Raw genomic sequence first — 21,985 nt, 5'->3', positions numbered from 1 at the left:
CTCTAAGAATATGGCCTGAAGAGAAAAAATGTTGGCAAGCCTTAATCACATCATTTCCAATAATAGACCATGCAGTTTGGTAAAATTCAGTTGGAAATCCATCTGGGCCAGGGCTTTTATCCTTCGGTGACTTAAAGACAACTCTTACAATTTCATCATCTGTAACTGGGGCACTGAGGATTGAAATGTTATCCGAATCAAGCTTTCTAGTTGGCTCCATATGAATGTTATTAGGTTGCACCGCTTGATTGAGTAAGGATTAAAAAAATCGCTCAGTGTATGCTTTAACTTCATCTAAATTCTCAATAAGATTACCATATTTGTCTTTGCATTTTCTGATGCGATTAACGGCCCTTCGAGTAACAATGGATGTATAGAAAAACTTAGTATTGGAATCTCCTAGAGTTAGCCAATGCTGTCGAGACTTCTACTTTGCAAAACTTTCCTCCTGCTTTAAGGCTTGCATGAAGTTACTTCTGGCTTCTGTCTCTTTGTAGATAAGATTCTCTTTTTTTTTTTGGTAAGTTTGTAGATAAGATTCTCATCTTGGGGCTGAAGTTGTAGCTCATATTGTATCGCCATTAGTTCCTTTCTGTAAATTTGAACCCGAGTGATAATATTTCCAAAGGTGTTTGTATTCCACTCCTTCAGTGCCGCTTTGCAAACTTTGAGCCTTTGGCATAAGATGTAAAGTGGCGAACCATGTATATTAATATTCCAAGCCAATCTGATAATATCAAGGAACTGAGGATGAGTACTCCACATGTTAAAGAATCTAAATGGTTTCTTGCCTCTAGGTGTTGCTTTCTCTGCGTGTATATACATTAAGGAATGATCAGAAAACAATGGTGCATCATACTCAAGAAGTGAATCAGGGTAAACTGTTAACCATTCTTGGTTAATCAAACACCTGTCTAGTCGAGCTATTATTTTTCTGTTACCATCGCCTTGATTACTCCAGGAGAGCCAATTGCCCACAGATTTCATATCAATCAATGCGGCAGTGTCTATATAATCATTAAATCTTTGAAGCTGACTTTCAGAATGATGTCTACCCCCCACTTTTTAATTTGTGTATCGAACAGTATTAAAGTCACCAAGAATAATCCACGGCATATTAAGACAGTTATTTGCAATGTTAGTCAGATCGGTCCAAAGTATATTTCTTTCTTGCATACTATTTGAAGCATATATACCAATAAAATTGAATTGACAGCCATTCTTTTTGTCCTCCACCTTAAGATGAATGAATTGATCGGTAGCAGAAATAAACCAAGCATTAATGGAGTTAGGATGCCATAAGACCCATATTCTACCAAATGTTTTACTAGAGTCATTGGTAAACAGTTCTGCGTCCGGCCATATTAAATTCTTTTGAGCAAGAACGAGCGATTTTTTAATTTTTGTTTCCACGAGAATAGCTATATCACATGCGGCAGACTTAATTATTCTGTTGAGCTCCCGACATTTTTCAGGCTTATTAAGTCCACGAACATTCAAGCAAATTATCTTCATCAGAAAAAGAAAGTAAGGTATTCATTCTACGACTTTGAATGGATAGTACCATCCTTTTTCTTATCCATAGGTTTTGCATTTTCCTCCCGCACAATATCTTTACCTTTTAAGGCTTTATTTCTATATTTATCCACTTTATCCACAGCTATCAAATTTTTAAACTTTATACCTTGAGTCAAGTAGTCTGATTGTTGAGGCGCAATATCCTGGTTAGTATGATTTATTGAGGCATGAGATAGTTGAGGTAGAATATCCTTACTAACAAGGTTTGTTGGGGCCTGTGTTTGTTATGGCAGAATATCCTTGCTGGCGATGTTTGTTGGTGCTTGAGTTTGTTGAGTCATAATGTCTTGGTTAGCATGTTGAGTAGATATTGGAATTCCTGTTGTGGATGGATCCGGTAATATAGTAAGAGATGAAGTTTCCAACTTCTGCTTCTCCTGTCCATGAGTACCATGGGCTATTGTGGAAAGCTCTGACATAATAGGGAGAGATAAAGTTCCTGATTTGTCTTGTCTATGGCGCTGTCCCTGGGAGTCGAAATGCTCACTCGTCTGTGTCACCACCGGTTCTACTACCATTAGGGGAGGTTCGCCTTGTTGTTGAGGCATCTGACGTGGCTTGTAGATCTTATTTATTGGTTTCGGGGTTTGTTGACAGGCTCCATTTGCATGACCAAAAGATAAGCAACTCTTGCATCATTGTGGCTTCCAAGAATATGAGACATGTACCTTACGAGTGTTCCCTTCAAGATCGTGATAAAAAACCTTATTAGGGAGATCTTCGTCAGAGGAAACCAGTACACATGCTCGGGCAAATGTTAATCTCGTCTGCGCAGCTGTTGCTTTATCAATATAGAGTGGCTGTCCCAAAGTGCTGCATAACTTTGCAATAAAACGTCGACTCCAAAGATGTAGAGGGAGACCTTGAAACGATACCCATAAGGGAATATTCCCTTCTGCAAAGAAGAAGAAGGAGACCAGATAGCGGAATTGATGTTTTCTTGATGTTTTCTTGATGTTTCAGAACCCTTCAAGGATCCGTTGCAAATCTTCTTCAGAGTATAGCTTGCAAACAAAGAAACCGTTCTCCAGCATATGGAGGTCAAATGCCGATGTTTCCCATCTAGTTTTTATAAATGACGATGGTGGGAAAAAGGATGTTTTGAGACCTACCACATAGCCAACAATCGCCATAGACCATGTCTCAATTAACTCTGCGGAATCATCTATCTCATACACAGCAATCTTCTTTTCAGCTTGAACTTCTGGAGCAAATAATTCCAAACTGAGGTCCGGGCTTCCAATTGGAGCCTTGAAGAGGCTAGTCCATGGCCGAGGTTCATTGGAAATAAGAGCAGGAGGCCGCGATCTAGAGCGCGACCTACTTTGATGCTACTTCGTCAAAGGAACTAGACAAGCAACTTGAGAAGGGAGCCTCGCCGTCGAATCTACCCTCTCTCCAACGTCACCAAACCCAAGGACCATCGTTGCCATGTCCCGGCCTTCTTTTTTTGGTTTTTTTTTTTTTAATAAGGAGCTCTCCTTTCTGCAATTGCCACCCCCCGTAAGGAACTCTATTTCACCGAGCAGAGCAGGAGAGAAAGGTTCGATTTTAGCCTTCCCGTTGCTACCAACCGTAGAGAGGAAAGAAGAACAGAAATTTCTTTGTCCTCTGTTCTGTTCCTTTCTGCGAAGAACAAAAATTCCTTTGTTCCCGTTCTTTATTTTTTCAGTTTCAAGATCCGATCTGCCCCAATATGTTTCCGGGCCCCTTACGATGAGAAGAGGAAGAAAGTTTTCGATCTTGAAAGAGCAGAGTGTCCCCGATCTCTTTGGTCGCAGCCTCGCCTCCGCTGGAAGGAATCAGCCACCGAGCCCCTTTCCCCCGATGAGAAGCAGGGGGCGGTGCAGAGACCCTCTCTTCTCCCTTCTCAGATGGAAGAAGGAGAGCAGATCTCCACTGTTCGGGCTCCTTTTTCCCGATTAAAAGAGTAAGAAGGAGACCCCTCCTCTGTTCGTGCAAGAGAAATAGAGCAGATCTCCCACCTTCTTCGATCTCGCTGAAAGAAGGAGAGCAGAACCGCTTTCTTTCCTTGACAGCACTGCAAAGAAGAAGAAGGAGACCAGATAGCGGAATTGATGTTTTCTTGATGTTTCTTCTTTCCTCCCTGTTCTGTTCGTTCTAAATGCTGATCTCTTCCCTTCTTGCAGAAGAAGGAAGAGACAACCCCTCTTCTTATTCGTGTAAGAGGAAGAAGGAGAGCAGAGAGTGCGACCTCCCTCCTCCGGTCGATCTCTTAGGTCTCCAGCAGTCGCCCCTTTACCCGAAGCTCGTCGCCGTCGTCGTCCAGCGGTGAAAAGCGCCGACCGTTGGAAGAAGTAGCCACCGATCGCCAACAGCTTTCGTCGACCGGAGACCTCAGGGAGAAGGCGAAAAGAAGAAGAGGACGCCGAAAGGAAGATGCTTCTCCTCCAGGGACGACTCCGCTTTCATGACGTTCTCCGTCGCCTCCCTAATCACCCAAATTTCATCCAAAGAACTTGTAAGAGGAATTCCTTATATCAAGTTTATCAAAAATAATGTGTGTGATGCTTGTCAATTAGGAAAATAAATAAAGGGTAGCTTCAAATCTAAGAATCAAATAAGCACCTCTAGACATTTGCAATTGATCCATATTCGGACCAATCTCTACATCAAGCCTAGGAGGTAGCAAATACGCTTTTGTTATAATAGATAATTATAGTAGATATACATGGACTTATTTCTGGAAATACAAAAGTGAATGCTTTAGATATTTCACTAAGTTTTGTAAACTTGTTCAAAATGAAAAGGGTTTTATGATTTTATCAATTCGAAGTGATCACGGTGGTGAATTTCAAAACTATGATTTCCAAGAATTTTGTGAATCTAATGGATACAACCATAACTTCTCTACTCCAAGAAATCCTCAACAAAATGGAGTAGTAGAAAGAAAGAATAGAAATTTATAAGAAATGACAAGAACCATGTTGAATGAACATAGTCTACCCAAATATTTTTGGGCCGAAGCCGCAAACATGGTATGCTATGTTATGAATAGAGTTCTAGTAAGACCCTTACTCACCAAAACTCCTTATGAGTTGTGGAACAATAAAAAACCCAATGTTTCATATTTTAAAGTTTTTGGGTGTAAGTGTTTTATCTTGAATGAAAAAGATGCCTCGGGAAAATTTGATGCTAAATCCGATGAAAATTTTTTTTTGGTTATTCCTCGATTTTTAAAGCATTTCATATCTTCAATAAGAGAACTTTAATTATAGAAGAATTCATTCGTGTTGTTTTCAATGAGATTTCCAAAATCAGGAAAAATAATTTTGATGATGATGTTAATTTTGATACTTTAAATTTAAATGAAACCCCTTCTCCAACTAGCAACTTGGATGCATCCATTTCCGAAATATCCTTACCCAAGGATTGGAAGTATGTAGATGCTCATCCTAAGGAGCTAATCATAGGAGATACATCTAAAGGGGTTCAAACACATTCTTCTCTTAAAAATTTTTGTGCCAATGCCGCTTTTCTCTCCCAAATTGAACCTAAATATATTGATGAAGCTATGAAAGATTATTCATGGATTATCGTAATGCAAGATGAGTTAAATCAATTTGAGAGAAATGAGGTGTGAAAGCTTGTTCCTAGGCCAAATGACCATCTAGTTATTGGTACTAAATGGGTCTTTAGAAACAAGCAAGATGAATATGGTATTGTGGTTAGAAACAAGGCTAGATTAGTAGCTAAAGGTTTCAACCAAGAAGAATGCATCGATTACGAAGAAACCTTCACTCTTGTGGCTCGATTAGAAGCTATAAGGATTCTCTTTGCCTATGCTAATAGTAATAATTTTAAGTTATTTCAAATGGATTTTAAAAGTGCTTTTCTTAATAGCTTTATTTTTGAAGAAATTTATGTTGAACTACCTCCCGGATTTGAGAATAATAGTCTCCCTAATCATGTGTTTAAATTAACTAAAGCTCTCTATGGTTTAAAACAAGCCCAAAGGGCTTGGTATGAGAGACTTAGTTCTTTTCTTATTGAAAATAATTTCTCTAAAGGCAAGGTCGATACTACATTGTTTATCAAAAATTTTGAAAATAATTTTCTCATTGTTCAGATTTATGTTGAAGATATTATCTTTGGTTCTACGAATGAATCTCTTTGTGAATCTTTTGCTAAAACTATGAGCCTTGAATTTGAAATGAGTTTGATGGAAGAATTAATCTTTATTTTAGACTTACAAATTAAGCAACTAAGCAATGACATCTTTATTAGTCAAACTAAATACGCTTTAGATTTGCTAAAAAGATTTAATATGGATAACTCAAAAGCTATCAACACTCCTAAAAGCACCTCCACTAAGTTAGAAATAGACGAGAGTGGAGAAAGCATTGTTCAAAAAACTTATAGGGGTATGATAGGAAGTTTAATTTACCTCACTGCAACTAGACCGAATATCATGTTCAGCGTAGGACTTTTTGCTTGGTTTCAATTGAATCCTAAGATATCTCATCTTAAAGCTGTTAAAAGAATACTTAGATATCTTAAAGGTACCACAAATCTAGGATTATGGTATCCAAAATCCGAGAATTTTAAGCTAATTGCTTATACTAATGTAGATTTTGCTGGGTGTAGACTAGATAGAAAAAACACATTAGGAACATGTCAATTTTTAGGACATGCCCTTATTTCCTAATCATCTAAGAAACAAAACTTGGTTGCACTATGCTTAACAAAGAATCTCATTCAACACTCAAGAATAAAGCATATTGATATTAGACATCACTTTATACGAGATCATGTCACTAATCACGATGTAATTATAGAGTTCATTGATACTAAACATTAACTAGCTGATATTTTTACAAAGTCTTTAAGCAAAGAACAATTTGATTTCATTAGAAGAGAATTAGGAATGTTGATTTGTCCAAATGCATGAATTTATTGAATTTAAATTTTTGGACTTTCTTGATTCTATGATTCAATCACTTAATGATGAAAATCTCATTATACAAATTTTACGTATATGCTTTAATAACATGTTGGAAATTGTGTGGTTTGGATGCAAAAATTTCCATGATGATGAGCATGTTTTACCTCTATGATTGTGTTTGAAAAGCCTTGGCAAAACTTTGTCTGAATGCATGAATTTCATTTTTGGACTTTCTTGATCCTAACAATATTGTCTGAATAAATGATTTTGTATTTCTCTTCCGGACTTAATGGAGCTTTCATGAGCCTAAATGATTTTATATCAAGTTCATTTCATATCAATGCTCCATGATTTTTGACATATGGAATTGATTAACAAATGCATTTCTTATGGATTTACCTTATGAAAAATAATTTTTAATCAAGAAATGAATTCCTTCTTGATGAAGGAAGACTTTTTTTTTAAATGAACACTTGCAAGAATTTAATTTCACATGTATATCTTGATTTGTGTAAAAATGAAGCATGATTTAATCTCTTATCGTTTTGTTTAACTTCATTTAAGTAAGCTCACAATGGCTTTCCTCCTTCATGCAAATAGATAATGACAAATAAAAAGAAAGATATAATGAAAACTATCTCCATGTCATGTTTCCTTGAAATGTTTGTATCCTATCATTTATTATTGAAAAATGACATGAACCTTTCTATGACACGAATCATTACCGCACTTATACTCGATGCTTAAATCGTTCTCCTTTTTGTTGATGACAAAAGGGGAGAAATATGTGGTAAATTGATGATAGATAAAATTGCTATAATTATCATATTTGTATTATTTTAAAATATCAGAGAAATATGTGGTAAATTGATGATAGAATTACTATAATTGCTATGATTGTGATATTTGTATTATGATAAGATATCAAAAGCTTACATCACAATTTTACAAATTGATATCTTGCCATATGATGAATTGCTATGATAGAATGAATTGCTATACATAGAGCTTACATTTGAAATATTTGCATTATGATATCAAGGGCTTACATTGTAATTTTACAATGTTGATATCTTGCCATGTGATGAATTGCTATGAATGTCATATTTGCATTATGTTAAGATATCAAGAGTTTACATTGCTTGCATTGTAATTTTACAAAATGATATCTTACCATGTGATGAATTGCTACAATTACTATCTTTCATATTTGAAATATAAGACTTGAAAATAGATATCAAGCCTTGATATCATTTTCAGAGAGATACATCATGATAAAAATCATGATGGGAGTATTGATAAGTTTAAATAAACTTAACTTATCAATTTGTCTCTTGAATTCAAAGGCCTTGAATTCAAGAATGACTTATCTCAAGTATGACATATAGATAGGGGGAGTTCAGGTTAACTCTGTCATCAATTGATTATCATCATAAAAAAGGGGGAGATTGTTGAATCTCGGATTTTGATGATGAAGTCAATTGTCATTTGGTTATCTAATCCATATGTTGAGATAAGTGTGTAGGATTAACTACGATGGCAGTAAGACATGCAATAGGTGTTGAGCCGGAGTCAAGACCAAGATCACGCTGGGGGTTCGAGAGTTCATCGGAAGTCCAGACGGTCATTGGAGGTTCTACGAGAACAATCCGAGAAGTCCAAGAGCTTGCCAAAGAAGCTCGTCGGAACTCACCAAGAGGATCGTCGCAAGTCCAGGAGTTTGCCGGAAGTCTGCCGGAGCATCGCCGAGGGTTTGTCGGATGTTCACCGGAAGTTCATCGGAAACTCATTGGAAGAAGCGATTGATGCACCGGAGCAAGTTGCAGTATTAATGTCTTAAATATCGTAGTTAGCATATAGATTAAGTTAGAAATGAGAGGTGATCCCATTAACTTAATCTGGGGGTAATTGGGCCTTTGACAGATCTAAATTGGGCTGAATAGATCAGCCCATTCAGACCTAGAATTTCTGGCCGGCGGTGGCACCGCTTGGGAGCTCAGTCTCCCAAGAATGCCAAGCGGTGGTATCGCCCCTATCAGGCGGTGGTATCACTTGAGCTCGGTCTCCGAGCGAAGCTGAGCGGTGGTACTGCCCCTGTTAGGCGATGGTACCGCCTGAGCTCGGTCTCCGAGCAATGCCAAGCGGAAGTACCGCCCAATTATGGCAGTAGTACCGCCAGGACCTTAGAAATCCGGGAGATAATATTTTTGAGCTCCAAATTCGAACTAGTTGGAGCCTATATAAACCCCACCCTTTCTTGCATGAAAGGGCACTGAAAATCTTAATCTTATTATGAGAATTTGAGAGCTCAAAAGTGTTGTAAATGCCAAAAGTTCTTCTCCCTCTTTTTATCGAAGTTTTGATCATTCAAGAGAGGAGTGAAAATCTGTAAGGGATGTCTCCTATCAAAAAGAGGAAAGCTGTAAAAGGGTGGTTGGCCTTCGCCTATTGAAGGAAAGCCTCTAGTGGACGTCGGTGACCTCATCGGAGGAGGAAGCCAAAAGTAGATATAGGTCAAGATTGACCGAACCACTCTAAATCTCGGTTTGCATTTACATTCTGCTCTCTATCTTAACTGCAAATTGCCTCAATTGTTTTTTCTTCAATTGTACTTCACTTAATCTTAAGTTGAAGAACTTTTCGAAATTAGTTTTTCATCGAAAGTGTTTTTATCATATAAACGTCGTTTTAAATCGTCGAAAGTTATCCACTGTACTAATTGACGCCCCCCCCTCTTAATGCTCTTGATCCTAACATTACTATGTGAATCACCACTAGAGAGGAGGATGCTTGACTTCCTTTATAATCTCTAATAGATCTATAAGGATTCAGGGATATGCGATCTTCCTAGGTAACATAACTATCTCATACGTGGTTTTCTATGTTGCGAGTTTTGTGCACTAATCTTCGCTCGATGATGAACACATTTTCGGAAATTTAGGATTTTTATTTTTTGTTCTTCCGTTACGCATGATGTCACCTATAGATTTCCCTATAAAGAGCCTATTTGAATCATGTATAATATTTTAAAATAAATTTTATAGTAATTTTATTTTGATGATCAAAACACTAAGCAGGTCATTTTTAATTTATATTTATACTGTGATATTTTAAATTATTATAAATATATATTTGAATCTCGGTTTTATCAAATGGTTTTTGGTATGTTTCGATTCTATTTGTTTAGTTACAGTGTTTTCAATAGCGTTATAATATTTTTATTAAGGTAATAAAAATATTATAGTACTATTAAAAAAATTATAAATAATATTTTATTATGTCTTTCTGATTGCTCGTAGACAATGTTATAAAATCAAATTTTTAGACTGAGAAGTTCGATTGTGAATCCATTTATATTATTATTTATAATGTTTTTAAATAATTTTTATAATATTTTTATTGTGATGACTAAAACACTATAATAAGTCATAGTATGGACGGATCATAAGATGACTCTAAAAAGGATGAGGATGATATTTTTGAAACTGATACGAGGGTAGTATACGAGGGTCTTTTGGGATATCATTTAAAAAAATAAAACAGGAGGCCTTTTAAAAAAAAATGAAAAAGGAGGCATTTTAGGAAAATCACCTTTTCTTACGAAATTTTCTTTTTCACCATTTCCATGATTCTATCTAAATTGGTTATAAAACTTCCCAATGTTCATATGTGACTAAATATATAAAATAAATTTTACAATTTTTTAAAACATTAGAAGCAATTTTTGCAGTAGAAAGACAAGAAATGCCTTCACTCCACTCACAGGAGATCCCGTTTCTCGTTTCCCGCTGTCCAAGATCGTTTCGCGATGGGAAGAGCCAACCTCCACACTTGCAATTGGTTGATCGCCTCCGAGAAGTGAAACGGCTGCTCGCGTTGCTCTCCAAATCCCGTCGAAATGGCGGCTCTCGCGGCCTCTATTGGCCTTCGTCCTAAGCCTCCGAGCTCTCTCAAGTCTTTTCCTTATACACTTTTTCGTAGGATTCAGTGCTCCATCGAGGATCTCAAGGGCCAGAGAGTTGCGGTCAGTCTTCCTCACTCTCCTCCTCCTCCTCCTCCGGAAATATCTTGTTCTTGTAGTTTCTGTCGATCTTTTCCCTTAGAGGTGACAACAAATCCAAGAATAGAAAATCTTTGTACTGATCAACAGATGTTGGATCGAGTTCCTCAAGGTACTTTCATAGTCCACTCTCCCAAATGTCAATATGTTCACAGTCGAATGTCCTTTTCCTTTTAAACCTTCTGTTTAGAATCTCAAGCATACTTACATTTGACGAATCACAACCGACGAAATAAGTGAAAAGTTTTGAATTTTTTTACCAATTTTCATTTAGAGAGACTTAGGGCTTGCTTCAACAGGGTGTTCCATTACTAATAATTTCTTTTCCATTTTGGATGGTATTGGAGAATTTGCTTGAACAAGGGAGAGAAGACATGGGATGGTCTTGTTAATGGAAGAGCATGAATGCAATTCATTGAGTTTGCTGGGTTTTGCATGTGATTTTGCCTATGGAATATTGTTCAGTAGAGGTCTATCCTTGTTTATGGGGTAAAACACACGCAATTCATTGATTTTGGTGGGACATTTATGTGAATTTTCCCGTTAAAATTGTTCAGTAGAGGTCTATCCTTGTTTATGGAATATCACGTTTGCAATTTTGGTGGAAGTTTTAGAGAAAAATACCTAATGCACTACATGTATCAGATTGAAGAACTGAAAGCCTAGAGTGTCACCATTTATGTTGTTTACTGCTTTACTTTACATGAGAAACTGTTTTAGATTATCTTAAATGCTGCAAACTCGCATAGTTTAAATTATGTGTTGCTGCTTAGCTTGCGGGTCTGCCTTAAGGCTTCTTACAGCATTACCACACTTCATTGAGTTGATGTTATCCTAGTTTGGCAGGTTGTAGGCCTAGGTGTTTCTGGGAGAGCCGCGGTTAAGCTTGCACTTTCTAGAGGTGCTTCTGTTCTTGCGATCGATAAAAATGAGCAAATGGTTCCTCTGGAGGTTTGTTATCATATTGATCATGTCAAAATTATTTTGTATTCATTTTTGTCTTTAATCTAATCACAGACATCCATGATTTCAGAGAGATCCTCAGTTTGTGGAATATGCTGATTTGCAAACCATGCTTGGTTATTGTGACAACATGCACCTTGCTAATGCAGATAGAATAGTTGTATCTCCTGGGGTTCCCCTCCAGGAGTATGACCTTTCCTCTTTGCTGCATTCTGTAAGTTCCATTGGCCAACCCTTTCCTACCTCTTGGTTTCTTCTATACCCCGTCTACCTAGAGATAGAAGTCAATGAAAGTGTTCACTGAGTAGTTCAGGGCTCAGATATAATGGCTCAATAGCTTTTTATATTTATATTGTATTTCATGAAAGAACTTTGACATACGGCAAAACAAAACTAGTTATGTTGTCACTAACTGCAGGGAAAGCTAGTGATGTCTGAACTGGACTTTGCAGCTGAAGCATTACCTCAGAGCATGAAGATTTTAGCAGTGACAGGAACAAATGGAAAATCCACCGTCACTACTTTTGCTGGACAGGTAACTTGATATTTTTTTTCTGTACTTAGGAGTTACACCTAGGCTTTCTCCCTAGACAACTTCCTGTGGCATTGTTATCAAATTAATTATTATGGCTAAAGTTATCTCTGCCTTTCTGATCTATGATACCTTGGCCATCGGTTTTAATATAACCAGTGATTTAAAAAGCGCTAGGCGCCAAGGTCCAAAAACGCCAGAGGCGCTAGGCGCTCGCTCGAGCGAAGCGAGACGCTAAAATATAAAAATATATAATATAATTAATAAATATAATTATTTAAAATTTTAAATAAAAATATGCTATTAAATTAAGAAAATCTAAGATACAAAATCACAATGTCACATTAATAAAAAGTTTCAAAATTCAAAACAATAAAATTTTACATCAAAATAAAAATTAACAACATTAAAATCAAAATAATATATTATTAATCTATTAACAGTATTGAAAATTAATCATTTCAAAATTCAAATAAACTTAACATTAAGAGTATACTGTATATTGAGCTTGACAGAGAAACGAGGAAGCAGCGGCGAGCGGCGGCAACGGTAGCGGCAGCGGGAAAGGGAAAGGGAGCGGGAGGCGCGAGCAGCGGGAGGGCTCGCGGGAGTCGCGAGCAGCGGGAAAGCTCGCGGGAGGGCTCGCGGGAGGCGCGAGCAACGGGAGGGCTCGCGGGAGTCGCGAGCAGCGGGAAGGCTCGCGGGAGACGCGAGCGGCTGGAGGGCTCGTGGGAGGCGCGAGCAGCGGGAGGGCTCGCGGGAGTCGCGAGCAACGGGAAGGCTCGCGGGAGGCGCGAGCAGCGACAGCGACGAGCAGCAGCAGCGGGAGCAGGAGCGACGAGCAGCGAGATCGGGAGCGGCAGCGGCCGCGGGTTAGGGTTGGGTAAGAGTTATATCGGTTTAGTTGGTTTGATTGAACCAACTAACAACCGAACCAGGACCGAACCAGACCTAAAATCCTGGTTCGCTTACTTGGTTTACTTAGGTGCTCGCCCGAAGCGCCCAGCGCCTAGGCTTGGGCGAGCGCCCAGGCGGCGCCTGTTTGAAACGCGCCGCCTGGGACATTAGCGAGGCGCTCGGGCCTCGCCTCGCCTCGCCCGAGCGCCTAGGCGAGCGCCCGAGCGCCTCTTTCAATCACTGAATATAACTGGAATGAGACCTTGATAAAGTTTATGATTTTTTCCTGTTATCATTCTGAACAAGCAATTGAGAATTCTAGCATGTTATCTTTTGATAGATATACATTTTTAAGACATTGAACTAGAGAGGAGTCCTACTAGTGGCACTTTAAGTTTCCCACACCACATTGTAAATCAATTTTTTTAATTTTGACTGGTTAATTTGAGGTTTGTCAGCAAACCTGCTCCGGGTCAGGTTCAGGTAGGAAAAATCTGAACAATTATTGATAAAACAGCCAGACCTGCTCTGTACACAATCCCCAGTCTTCGGATGCTGCCTTTTCCAACTGAATTTTTTTTTCTTGACAAACTAAACATGACCTAATTTGATCCAAATTTTGACTAAAAATAATAAATGGATACAATCAATGTATTTAATCAGTCTTGATTTTCTCAATCTACCTGTATTTGTCATGGTTTGACCCTGAGATTTCTACAAACATATAAAAAAGTAGCTGCTTTACATTTTATTAACAAAAAACAACATAGAACAAGATGTAACAAAACCTGTTGTGGACCTATCTGAAGCAGACCTGGTATGTTGGACTTAATGTTAACATAGTAATTCAGACCCATTTAATTCCTAATTCAGACCTGACAGAAATTATCCATGTGATTTTTCATGTTCTAAAAGATAGTTTAGAACATGCATCATGCAGGTTATTGGTGTTAATATTTATTTTACTGAGTTTATCACCACTAATCAAAATTTGTTTTGGATGACATAGGTGGAAACTGGCTGCATTTGTTACTTTCTACCTTGGTGTTAATATTTATTTTACTGAGTTTATTACCACTAATCAAAGTTTGTTTTGGATGACATAGGTGGAAACTGGCTGCATTTGATTACTTTCTACCTTTATTGGATACAGATGCTTCATCATTTTGGCATTGAAATCTTTGTTGGAGGGAACCTTGGAAAGCCACTCTCAGATGCTGCCTTCCTCTGTTTGCATGCAAATTCCATTGAGGATATGATTCAGGCAAATCTGATTATCTCTCTGTCAATGGAATACATGTTTATTTTCTTTCTTCAAGATTTCACGCTTTCAAAATAAGAATTACGCGAATTATGTTAATTCTGGATCAGTTGCCTGGTCATTGAAAGATGTTATTCTCTACCATAGTAATCATGGGTGGTTGATTTATTCAAGATAAAAATTGGTAGGATGGTATAGATTCAAGTATTCTTTGTTGGACAAATTTAATGACGTTGGACATCACAGTTGTGATATATATTGTCAAAATGAGGCTTGTAATGCTCTTGGGCTATGCACCTTAATAAGCAATCCCGCTGCAGTCGTCTCACCATTGCTTGGTTGGATTACGTGCACAACTGTTTGATTTGTTTTAGCTAATGCATGTGCTAACATTTTCTTTTTTGACAGAATAGTTTGTTGATAAATGATACTAAAATACTCTATGTATGCATCTTTTGGCAGTATCATTATTCCTTGATAAATTTAATGCAAAAGATAGTCTTAACTCTCTGCTTATATGTCCTTTTATCAATTGCAAAGATGGACTAGGGTATGTGATAAGCATAAAAAAGTGAAGTACCTTTTGCAATTTTGATAATGGTAGGACATAAGCAGCACAAGTAATAAACTTCTAGCATTTCACATGTGGCATAATATCCATAATTCGACCTTTATTATCTTATAACCTCTATACTTACAACATTGGTGAGGCTTTATGTGATCATCTCAATTAGATTTATGTGTTAATGACATCTAATTTTGTTGTCTTAGGTTGCTGTGGTGGAGGTCAGTAGCTACCAGCTAGAAATTCCAACCAAATACTTCTCCCCATCAGTAAGTTTGATTTGTTTGTTTTTTTCTATATAGCATCCAATTAGCAAATTATTGATTGATTAATCTCAATTATCTTTTAAGGTTGCAGTCATTCTAAATCTCACTCCTGATCATCTAGAGAGGCACAAGACGTTGAAGAATTATGCTGAAACAAAATGCCGTTTGTTTTCTCATTTGAAGCATAACAAGCTTGCGATCCTCCCCGTTGGTACATTTCTACAAAGTTTTAGATATGTGTCTAGATTGAGATCAAGATATTTACATTGCGTTTGTTGGTCGAAATTGAAGTGTTATAACACATCAACATGAGAATAGTGAAGCAATTGTTGGTTTAGAAAATTCATGTTGACAATTTTATTGATGCTGAAATATTTAGTTTATCATCAGCCTTGATTCATTTATCTCATGTAGGAATAATTCTAGTGTCTAGGAAGTATGCAAGTGTTCTAAGTATTCTGATATGCACTATTATTTTTCATTTTGGTTATCTGCTTGTCAATAACACTATCTGATAGCTAACACATCTCATGTACTTGCTGTCATATATGACTGAGAACTGAAAACAATTACTCCTAGGATTATGCTATGAAGATAGACTGAGAACTGCAGATGCATATGTTTCTTAAAAATTTAGTGCATGAGGGGTTAAGTATAGTTGTTAAGTTACTGACTCTTCTCTTAATGGTGCTGCATTTGGATTCTATGTAGCTACCCCATTGTTCTGTTACAGAGATGCCCTTTGCATACTCTTTAATCAACTCCTCAAAGAGCAAATAAATTAGTGCACCTTGCATATTACTGCTCACTACAGTAATCTCCTGAACACAATGTGAAGTATGATGAGACCATGACTCGACTAATATCATTAATTCCTTGAGTTGGAGATCCCATGATCTTCAAATTCAGTAGTAACAACAATGCAAGGGACAAGGGTAAAGTCCATTTGCTATGTCTTCTCTCAACATTAATGTAATACGTGGTGTATTCTATTTAAAGTTGAATTTGCTTTCCATTTTGGCTTTGACTGCTTTGTTATGTTTTTCACCTGATCATTGACATGACTTAAATACATAAGTGATGCATGTAATTTTCTGGTAACTGTTATTTAAATTTTTTTAGCATGCATCTCTTTTGGAAATGGTGCTGTAGTTAGGCATCAGGAACAAACATGGGAAATTGATATCAGGCTAATTGGTAGAGCAAAATGTTTGAGTTAAATGCATCAGACTATAAAGGAAACTAAGATATGGGATCCATATGTAGTTAGATGTTGAAAATAAAAACCAAAAATCAAACATGTTCCGGAAAACCGGATAATAAGAGGAAGTGAACTTTAAATTCAATATCCTATCACCTTGTTTCATTTTAATATCCCATTGCTTTCTGTATTCTTAAGATTTGACTCTCATGGTAGGAAATCAATACATGGAGGAAGCTTACAGCAAATATACTGATAAGTGCAATCTAGCTTGGATTGAAGGAAACCCAGGCATTAAGGTAATCTTGAGTTCTCTGGTTCTGTTTGGTCTTTTAAATGTTTTTTTTACTTATAGTCTTTGACTTTGTGTTTTGTTTTGAAGACTGATTTTGGGTCAAAGGTCGCCACATTTAGCTTTCCTACAACTGGGATTGTGACACATCTACAACTAGGAGATCTAAAGGCAATAGGGGCCCACAATCATAGTAATGCAGCTGTGGCTGCATTTTCAGTTCTTGGGTTGGATGTTGGAATTGATTGTGACTTCATTAAATCCACAGTGGGTATTCTCAGTATTCTGCCACATCGGATGCAAGTAGGTTAGTTTGCTAAATTCTTTAACATGGTGGGGCTTTGTTCAATAATGAAATTTGTACTTAACTACCAGTAGGTTCTCTCACACTCTCTTAGTACACTTACATTTCTGTTAATAACAGGTTCAACTTCATGATGATTTGATGCTCCGCTAACAAGCAATGGGATTACTAACTTTGAGGTTCCCTGGAAATGATATAATTTCGCAAAACCAGTGTAGAATACTGAATTGCTTCTATTAAGAAAAGTCATATTTTGATGTATGATACCGGTGTGATGCAGAATAGGGGTAAAGTAGAATAGATTTCGAAAGAAAACTGATGATACAATTTTTCAGATAGAAAATGTACGAACTTAGGATAATACTTAATAAGATCGAAAAAAAATAGCTCACCACCAAGTTTAAAATCACAAAGGGATACAGAGAGTTCACCACCCCAAGGAAATTAAACAAGGATACAAAACTGAAAATAAAAGACTCACCACTCAAGGAAGCATCCAAGAGACACAGAGTTTTAGAAAGAACTCCAAGAGAGCTTCTGCCAAAATATCATCAGTTTTTAAAGTCCTTTCTAAGCCCTAAATACCAAAATAAGTACTAGTGCATGAAACAACCCTTCGTGCATAGGGAATTTCAAAATTAAGTGTTTTACAGTTGCAAACCAATTTCTTTAAAGCATTCCTTGGTCATGAAGAAAAGTACCTTGAAATAGCTTTAACTTTGTGCAGGAAATATGCTGATAAGCTGTTATATTTGAGTGGGCTGAGTTGAAAATTATGAGGCAACATTGTTGGTTGAAAAAAATACCATATCATCAGCTAGGTCCTTACGAGCAGATTGTAGCAAATTAGACACTCCCGTGTCAATCTCCCCTGGTTGAAAAATGCTTGTCCTCAAGTCCTTGTTTGTTTCGTCAACATAATTGTGTAAAAGACTTAAATCAACAACATTAAATGTTGGGGACACTCCATAATCTTCAAGTAGCTCAACCTTATAAGCGTTTTTGCCAATTCTCTTAAGCACTTTGAATGGACCATCAGCCTTTGGTTTCAATTTTCTAAATTTGCCCGATGGAAACCTCTCATTCCTTAGATGAATCCAGACCAAATCACCAATATTAAACTCCATATGTTTTCTATGTTTGTTGGCAGCTTTCATGTACCTCTTATTTTGCTTTTCTATATTTGCTTTAACACCCTCGTGTAGTTTCTTTATCTGCTTTACTCTCTCATTAACATCTCCACTAAATTGCTTAGTTGTCGAATAAGAGACGAAGTCTAAAGGACCAGTAGGATTAGCACTATAAACAACCTAAAAAGGACTCTTACCAATACTATGATGCATATAACGATTGTAGGCAAACTTAATTTATGGAAGAATGAGATCCCACTACTTAATATTCTTGCCAACATAGCTTCTAAGCAAATTTCTCAAGCTTCTGTTCGTTATCTCAGTTTGCCCATTTGTCACAGGCTTAGCTGGTTTTGCCTAAGTCGTGCGGTACACTTGCGTGTCCGTCCGCAAAGGTCAGTCTCCTCGAAGCCTCCAATGTCCTTTAGGACCCACAAAAGAGAGAACGGGTTAGAGAAAATGCCTCATTCGGGATCCACAAGCAAACATTTCTGAAAACACTTCATAGATAATGCAAATTACAAACAGACTTTACAAGCTCTGAACAGTTGCACAACAAAGGGCAAAATGGTCCACTACAGACCGAAAATCTCTCACAAGTGTCCATATGACACAACCTTTATTTGCAAGCCTAAAACGGCCACCAAACCCAACTAAAATGAGACTATTAAGCCTTCGGCTGTCCCTCTACATGTTAGGCAAAGCATGAATATACGAAAAGACACGGACATACATAAGCATTACATCAAACATCCTGTTTCGAAGTTTGTCCGTGACATTTCTCCCCCACTTACTCTTTCGACGTCCTCGTCGAAGCCTTTGCCGACACTGCAACTCCTTGCCTTTGCTGAGTCTTCAATCTTCTGCTCTAGCTGCAATTCGCCTCCTGGCTCCCAGCTGCTCTCCGCTGCTGTTTTTGAGTAGTCGAACCTTTGATCCGCCATACTGCTTCAACTCGCCAATGACTCTGACTCTAGTGTGGGGTTGGCTGAGTTGTGTTGATCCCTGTTGGTTCCTGCGGATCCTCCAGATGAAGGAAAAGACCATCCTTACTGCGCTAGTCTCTCAAATGCCTCATGCTGCTTGAACTGGGTGGATGCTTGTTGGAGCTTTAACGAGCATCGTCTCGCAAACTTCTGAAGTTTTGGGTCTTTCCTCCATAAAATTTGTCCATTGACTCTTCTTTCACTTAGTTGTCACTTCCAAGTAGGTTCGCATCACTTCCACTTTCGATTGGCATTTCGTTGGGAAATGAAGCGGACAATCTACTCTCAGTAGCACTGATCACCGTTGGTGAGGATTTGACAACTATTGTCTTTCATTATCTTCGAAGGGTCTTTGAACTTGTGCAGAGCTCCTCTGCTGGATAGATAAGAGAATTGGGGTACTCAGTTTCGCCCATTCTCTTAAGGGTTGAGAAGGCAAAGGTTACTTGACTTCGCCCACCTCCTCGAGGTTGTACTCCATGCATCGAGCTGGTTAATGACCTTCGCCTGCTCTTTGCTCACACTTTTGAAACACTTGAAGTGTTTGCACTCCTTGCGTTGAGTTAGCTACTGTAATTCACCATCTCAATGCCATCGAACTTCTGGAATGCAAGAAGTTTTCACCCCAACTTGGAGTAATTCTCTAATAGATTTGGTCGCCTCTGGGATTGTACCGTCTTCTCCATCAACCCTGTCGCCTACTCCATTGAGTAGCAAAGGTACAGCACCGCGTACTGCCTGCTTCGTTCCTTGGTCGTGCACTCTTTTATGACCCGAAGTCCTTCACTTTCGGCTATCTTGATGAGAAGCTCGTTGACACCGGTCTTACGAAGTTCCTTGGCCTCTACCCTTCAGCTTTGTCTCGGTACTTGAAGTTTGCCTCTGCATGCTCCACCTCCTCGGCCCCTTTTACGACCAAGCGCTCTCCCTCCATGAGAGTAAGGGATCAATGACTTTCACGGAAGTCTCGCCTCTACAGTACCATGGCGCTACCATGCCCATGGCCCTACTATCCGTCGCCTCGCATCTGTGTCCATTTTCTTCCCGATCAGTAGATATGTCTCTGTGGCACTCCTCTGAGTCCACCTCCATTCTAATTGATGCTTGATTTTGGGTAGCTAAGTCCCTCTGGACTCGTCGTTGCTTCCTCGCCCCTTTCGACCCCTTACTTCAACACCTCTGTGTTTTCCAAACAGCTCCCTTTGGTCGATGGAAAGACAGACTGCAACTTTCATGCATGGCCTCTACCATCACGTTGTAGGATTTGCATCGATTCTGTTCTCCTTAGCTTCCTTAGTAGCAACATTCGCTTACTCGACCTTGTCCTCTGACTTGTCGGGCTCCCTTAAGCGAATATGGGCTCTGGAGCAGTCCAACTCTCCAGCTGCTTCGATCATATCTCTGCATGATCAAGTCCCTCCCATAGGACTTACTGGTACTTGCATTCGAACTTTTTCCTTGGTGAAACACAGCCCCCATATACTGATGACCAAGGCTTCTGTTACGGTAAGTAACTTTTTTAGCCGTGACCTGGGGGTCGACGCGGCTGGTTCAGGGGTCCGAACGACTAGGATCAGGCGAGGCTGCCAGGCTGGGAATAAGGCCGGGATGCTCCGCGTCGCTGGGTCGGCTTTCCCCGAATACCTGCACAAAGGTCGGGTCGGCGATTCGGCCCGACCCCTCCAACGGTCAAGTTAGTGGTGTAGAGGGGAGTTTTAGGGGAAAATCGTGTGCTTGTCTGCTTACCTCGCCGGCTGGGAGCCCGTGGGTATTTATAGGTGAGCTCGATGTTACCTGACGCCACCCCGTCGGGGCAGAGCCGTACTCCTGATCGCGTTTGTTGCCGTTGTGGGCGTTGCGTGGTAAGGTCGAGTTGTAGGGTGTGGCAAGCCTTGGCCGACGCCTTCCCCTGCTCTGTCCGGTCGTACGGGGTCAGCAAGACGAGGCCGTGCGGGTACGGTCGGTGAGGGTGCGCGTTACGCTGGTATTAATGCTTGTCCCTTGGCGTGGTGCGCCGTTTGGGGCGGTTGTCATGGGGCAGTGTTACGTCAAATCCGGTGCGTCATGTCCTATTCGTTTTTACCCCTATCATATTCCCCCCCCGGAAGGAGCTATGCGTCGGTTTTCGCATGTAGGGGGGGGGGCCCGAGGCATGGCTCCTGTCTCCGGGTGACTTGTCCACGCGGGTCTAAGGGGCGAGTTGTCGGCGGGTCGGTCGGACGGGGCCAAACTTGATGATCATAGAGCCGAAAAGGGTCGGGTAGTATGATGCGATCGGGTTATAGTGCCGCCGTGGTCTCGGGAGGCGTGCGGCCGAGGGCCGAGGAGCACGGCGCAGGCGGGTTACCGCGCAGGCGTGGTCTCGGGAGGCGTGAAGCCGAGGGCCGAGGAGCACGGTGTAGGTGGGTTACCGCGCAGGCGTGGTCTCGGGAGGCGTGCAGCCGAGGGCCGAGGAGCACGGCGCAGGCGGGTTACCGCGCGGGCGTGGTCTCGGGAGGCGTGCAGCCGAGGGCCGAGGAGCACGGCGCAGACGGAGGGCCGAGGAGCACGGCGCAGGCGGGTTACTGCGCAGGCGTGGTCTCGGGAGGCGTGCAGTCGAGGGCTGAGGAGCACGGCGCAGGCGGGTTACCGCGCGGGCGTGGTCTCGGGAGGTGTGCAGCCGAGGGCCGAGGAGCACGGCGCAGGTGGGTTACCGCGCAGGCGTGGTCTCTGGAGGCGTGCAGCCTAGGCCTTGCTTTTGATTTTTGGCGGCGGTGGGGGCCGAAAAGTTACCGTATTTAATCCCGCCTCGAGAAAGGGCGGGTTGGCTCGTTGTTGAGGTCGAGGCGCTCGGCTGCTGCCGCTTCAGCGGGGTCGCCACGTCATGCCTTCATTAAGGCGAAGGGCCTTTTGGTGTCTTTCGATGCGACGCGACGGCTGGGCGCGTGCGTGGGTGAGCCGTTGTCCGTTCTTGGGAGGCGAAGGGGCCTTGATTCTGGCGGGACATCACCCTTAAATAGCGGACGCCGAAGCTTGTCTCTATCTTCTGCTGCGACGTTTCCTCC

The 21,985-nt window shown here is 40.1% G+C and overlaps 1 protein-coding gene across 5 annotated transcripts in view; it reads left to right on the top strand.

Moving 5' to 3' along the window:
- Positions 1-10,262: 10,262 nt before the first annotated feature.
- The window catches only part of LOC103973737 (uncharacterized), a 47,208-nt gene continuing 35,485 nt past the window's right edge, over positions 10,263-21,985 (top strand). For 4 of the 5 annotated variants that reach the window (XM_065099397.1, XM_065099396.1, XM_065099395.1 and 1 more), the window contains exons 1-9: positions 10,263-10,508; positions 11,391-11,495; positions 11,578-11,721; positions 11,926-12,042; positions 14,090-14,200; positions 14,969-15,031; positions 15,113-15,239; positions 16,446-16,528; positions 16,612-16,828. In XM_065099397.1, the coding sequence (XP_064955469.1) occupies positions 10,383-10,508; positions 11,391-11,495; positions 11,578-11,721; positions 11,926-12,042; positions 14,090-14,200; positions 14,969-15,031; positions 15,113-15,239; positions 16,446-16,528; positions 16,612-16,828 (1,093 nt within the window). In that variant the 5' untranslated portion in view covers positions 10,263-10,382. The other variant, XM_065099398.1, reaches the window with a different exon arrangement.

Source organism: Musa acuminata, chromosome BXJ2-3 (assembly GCF_036884655.1).
Source record: "Musa acuminata AAA Group cultivar baxijiao chromosome BXJ2-3, Cavendish_Baxijiao_AAA, whole genome shotgun sequence".
Taxonomy (NCBI): Eukaryota; Viridiplantae; Streptophyta; class Magnoliopsida; order Zingiberales; family Musaceae; genus Musa; species Musa acuminata.
Note: the sequence above shows the minus strand (reverse complement) of the source record. Positions and strands in the feature narration are given on the sequence as shown.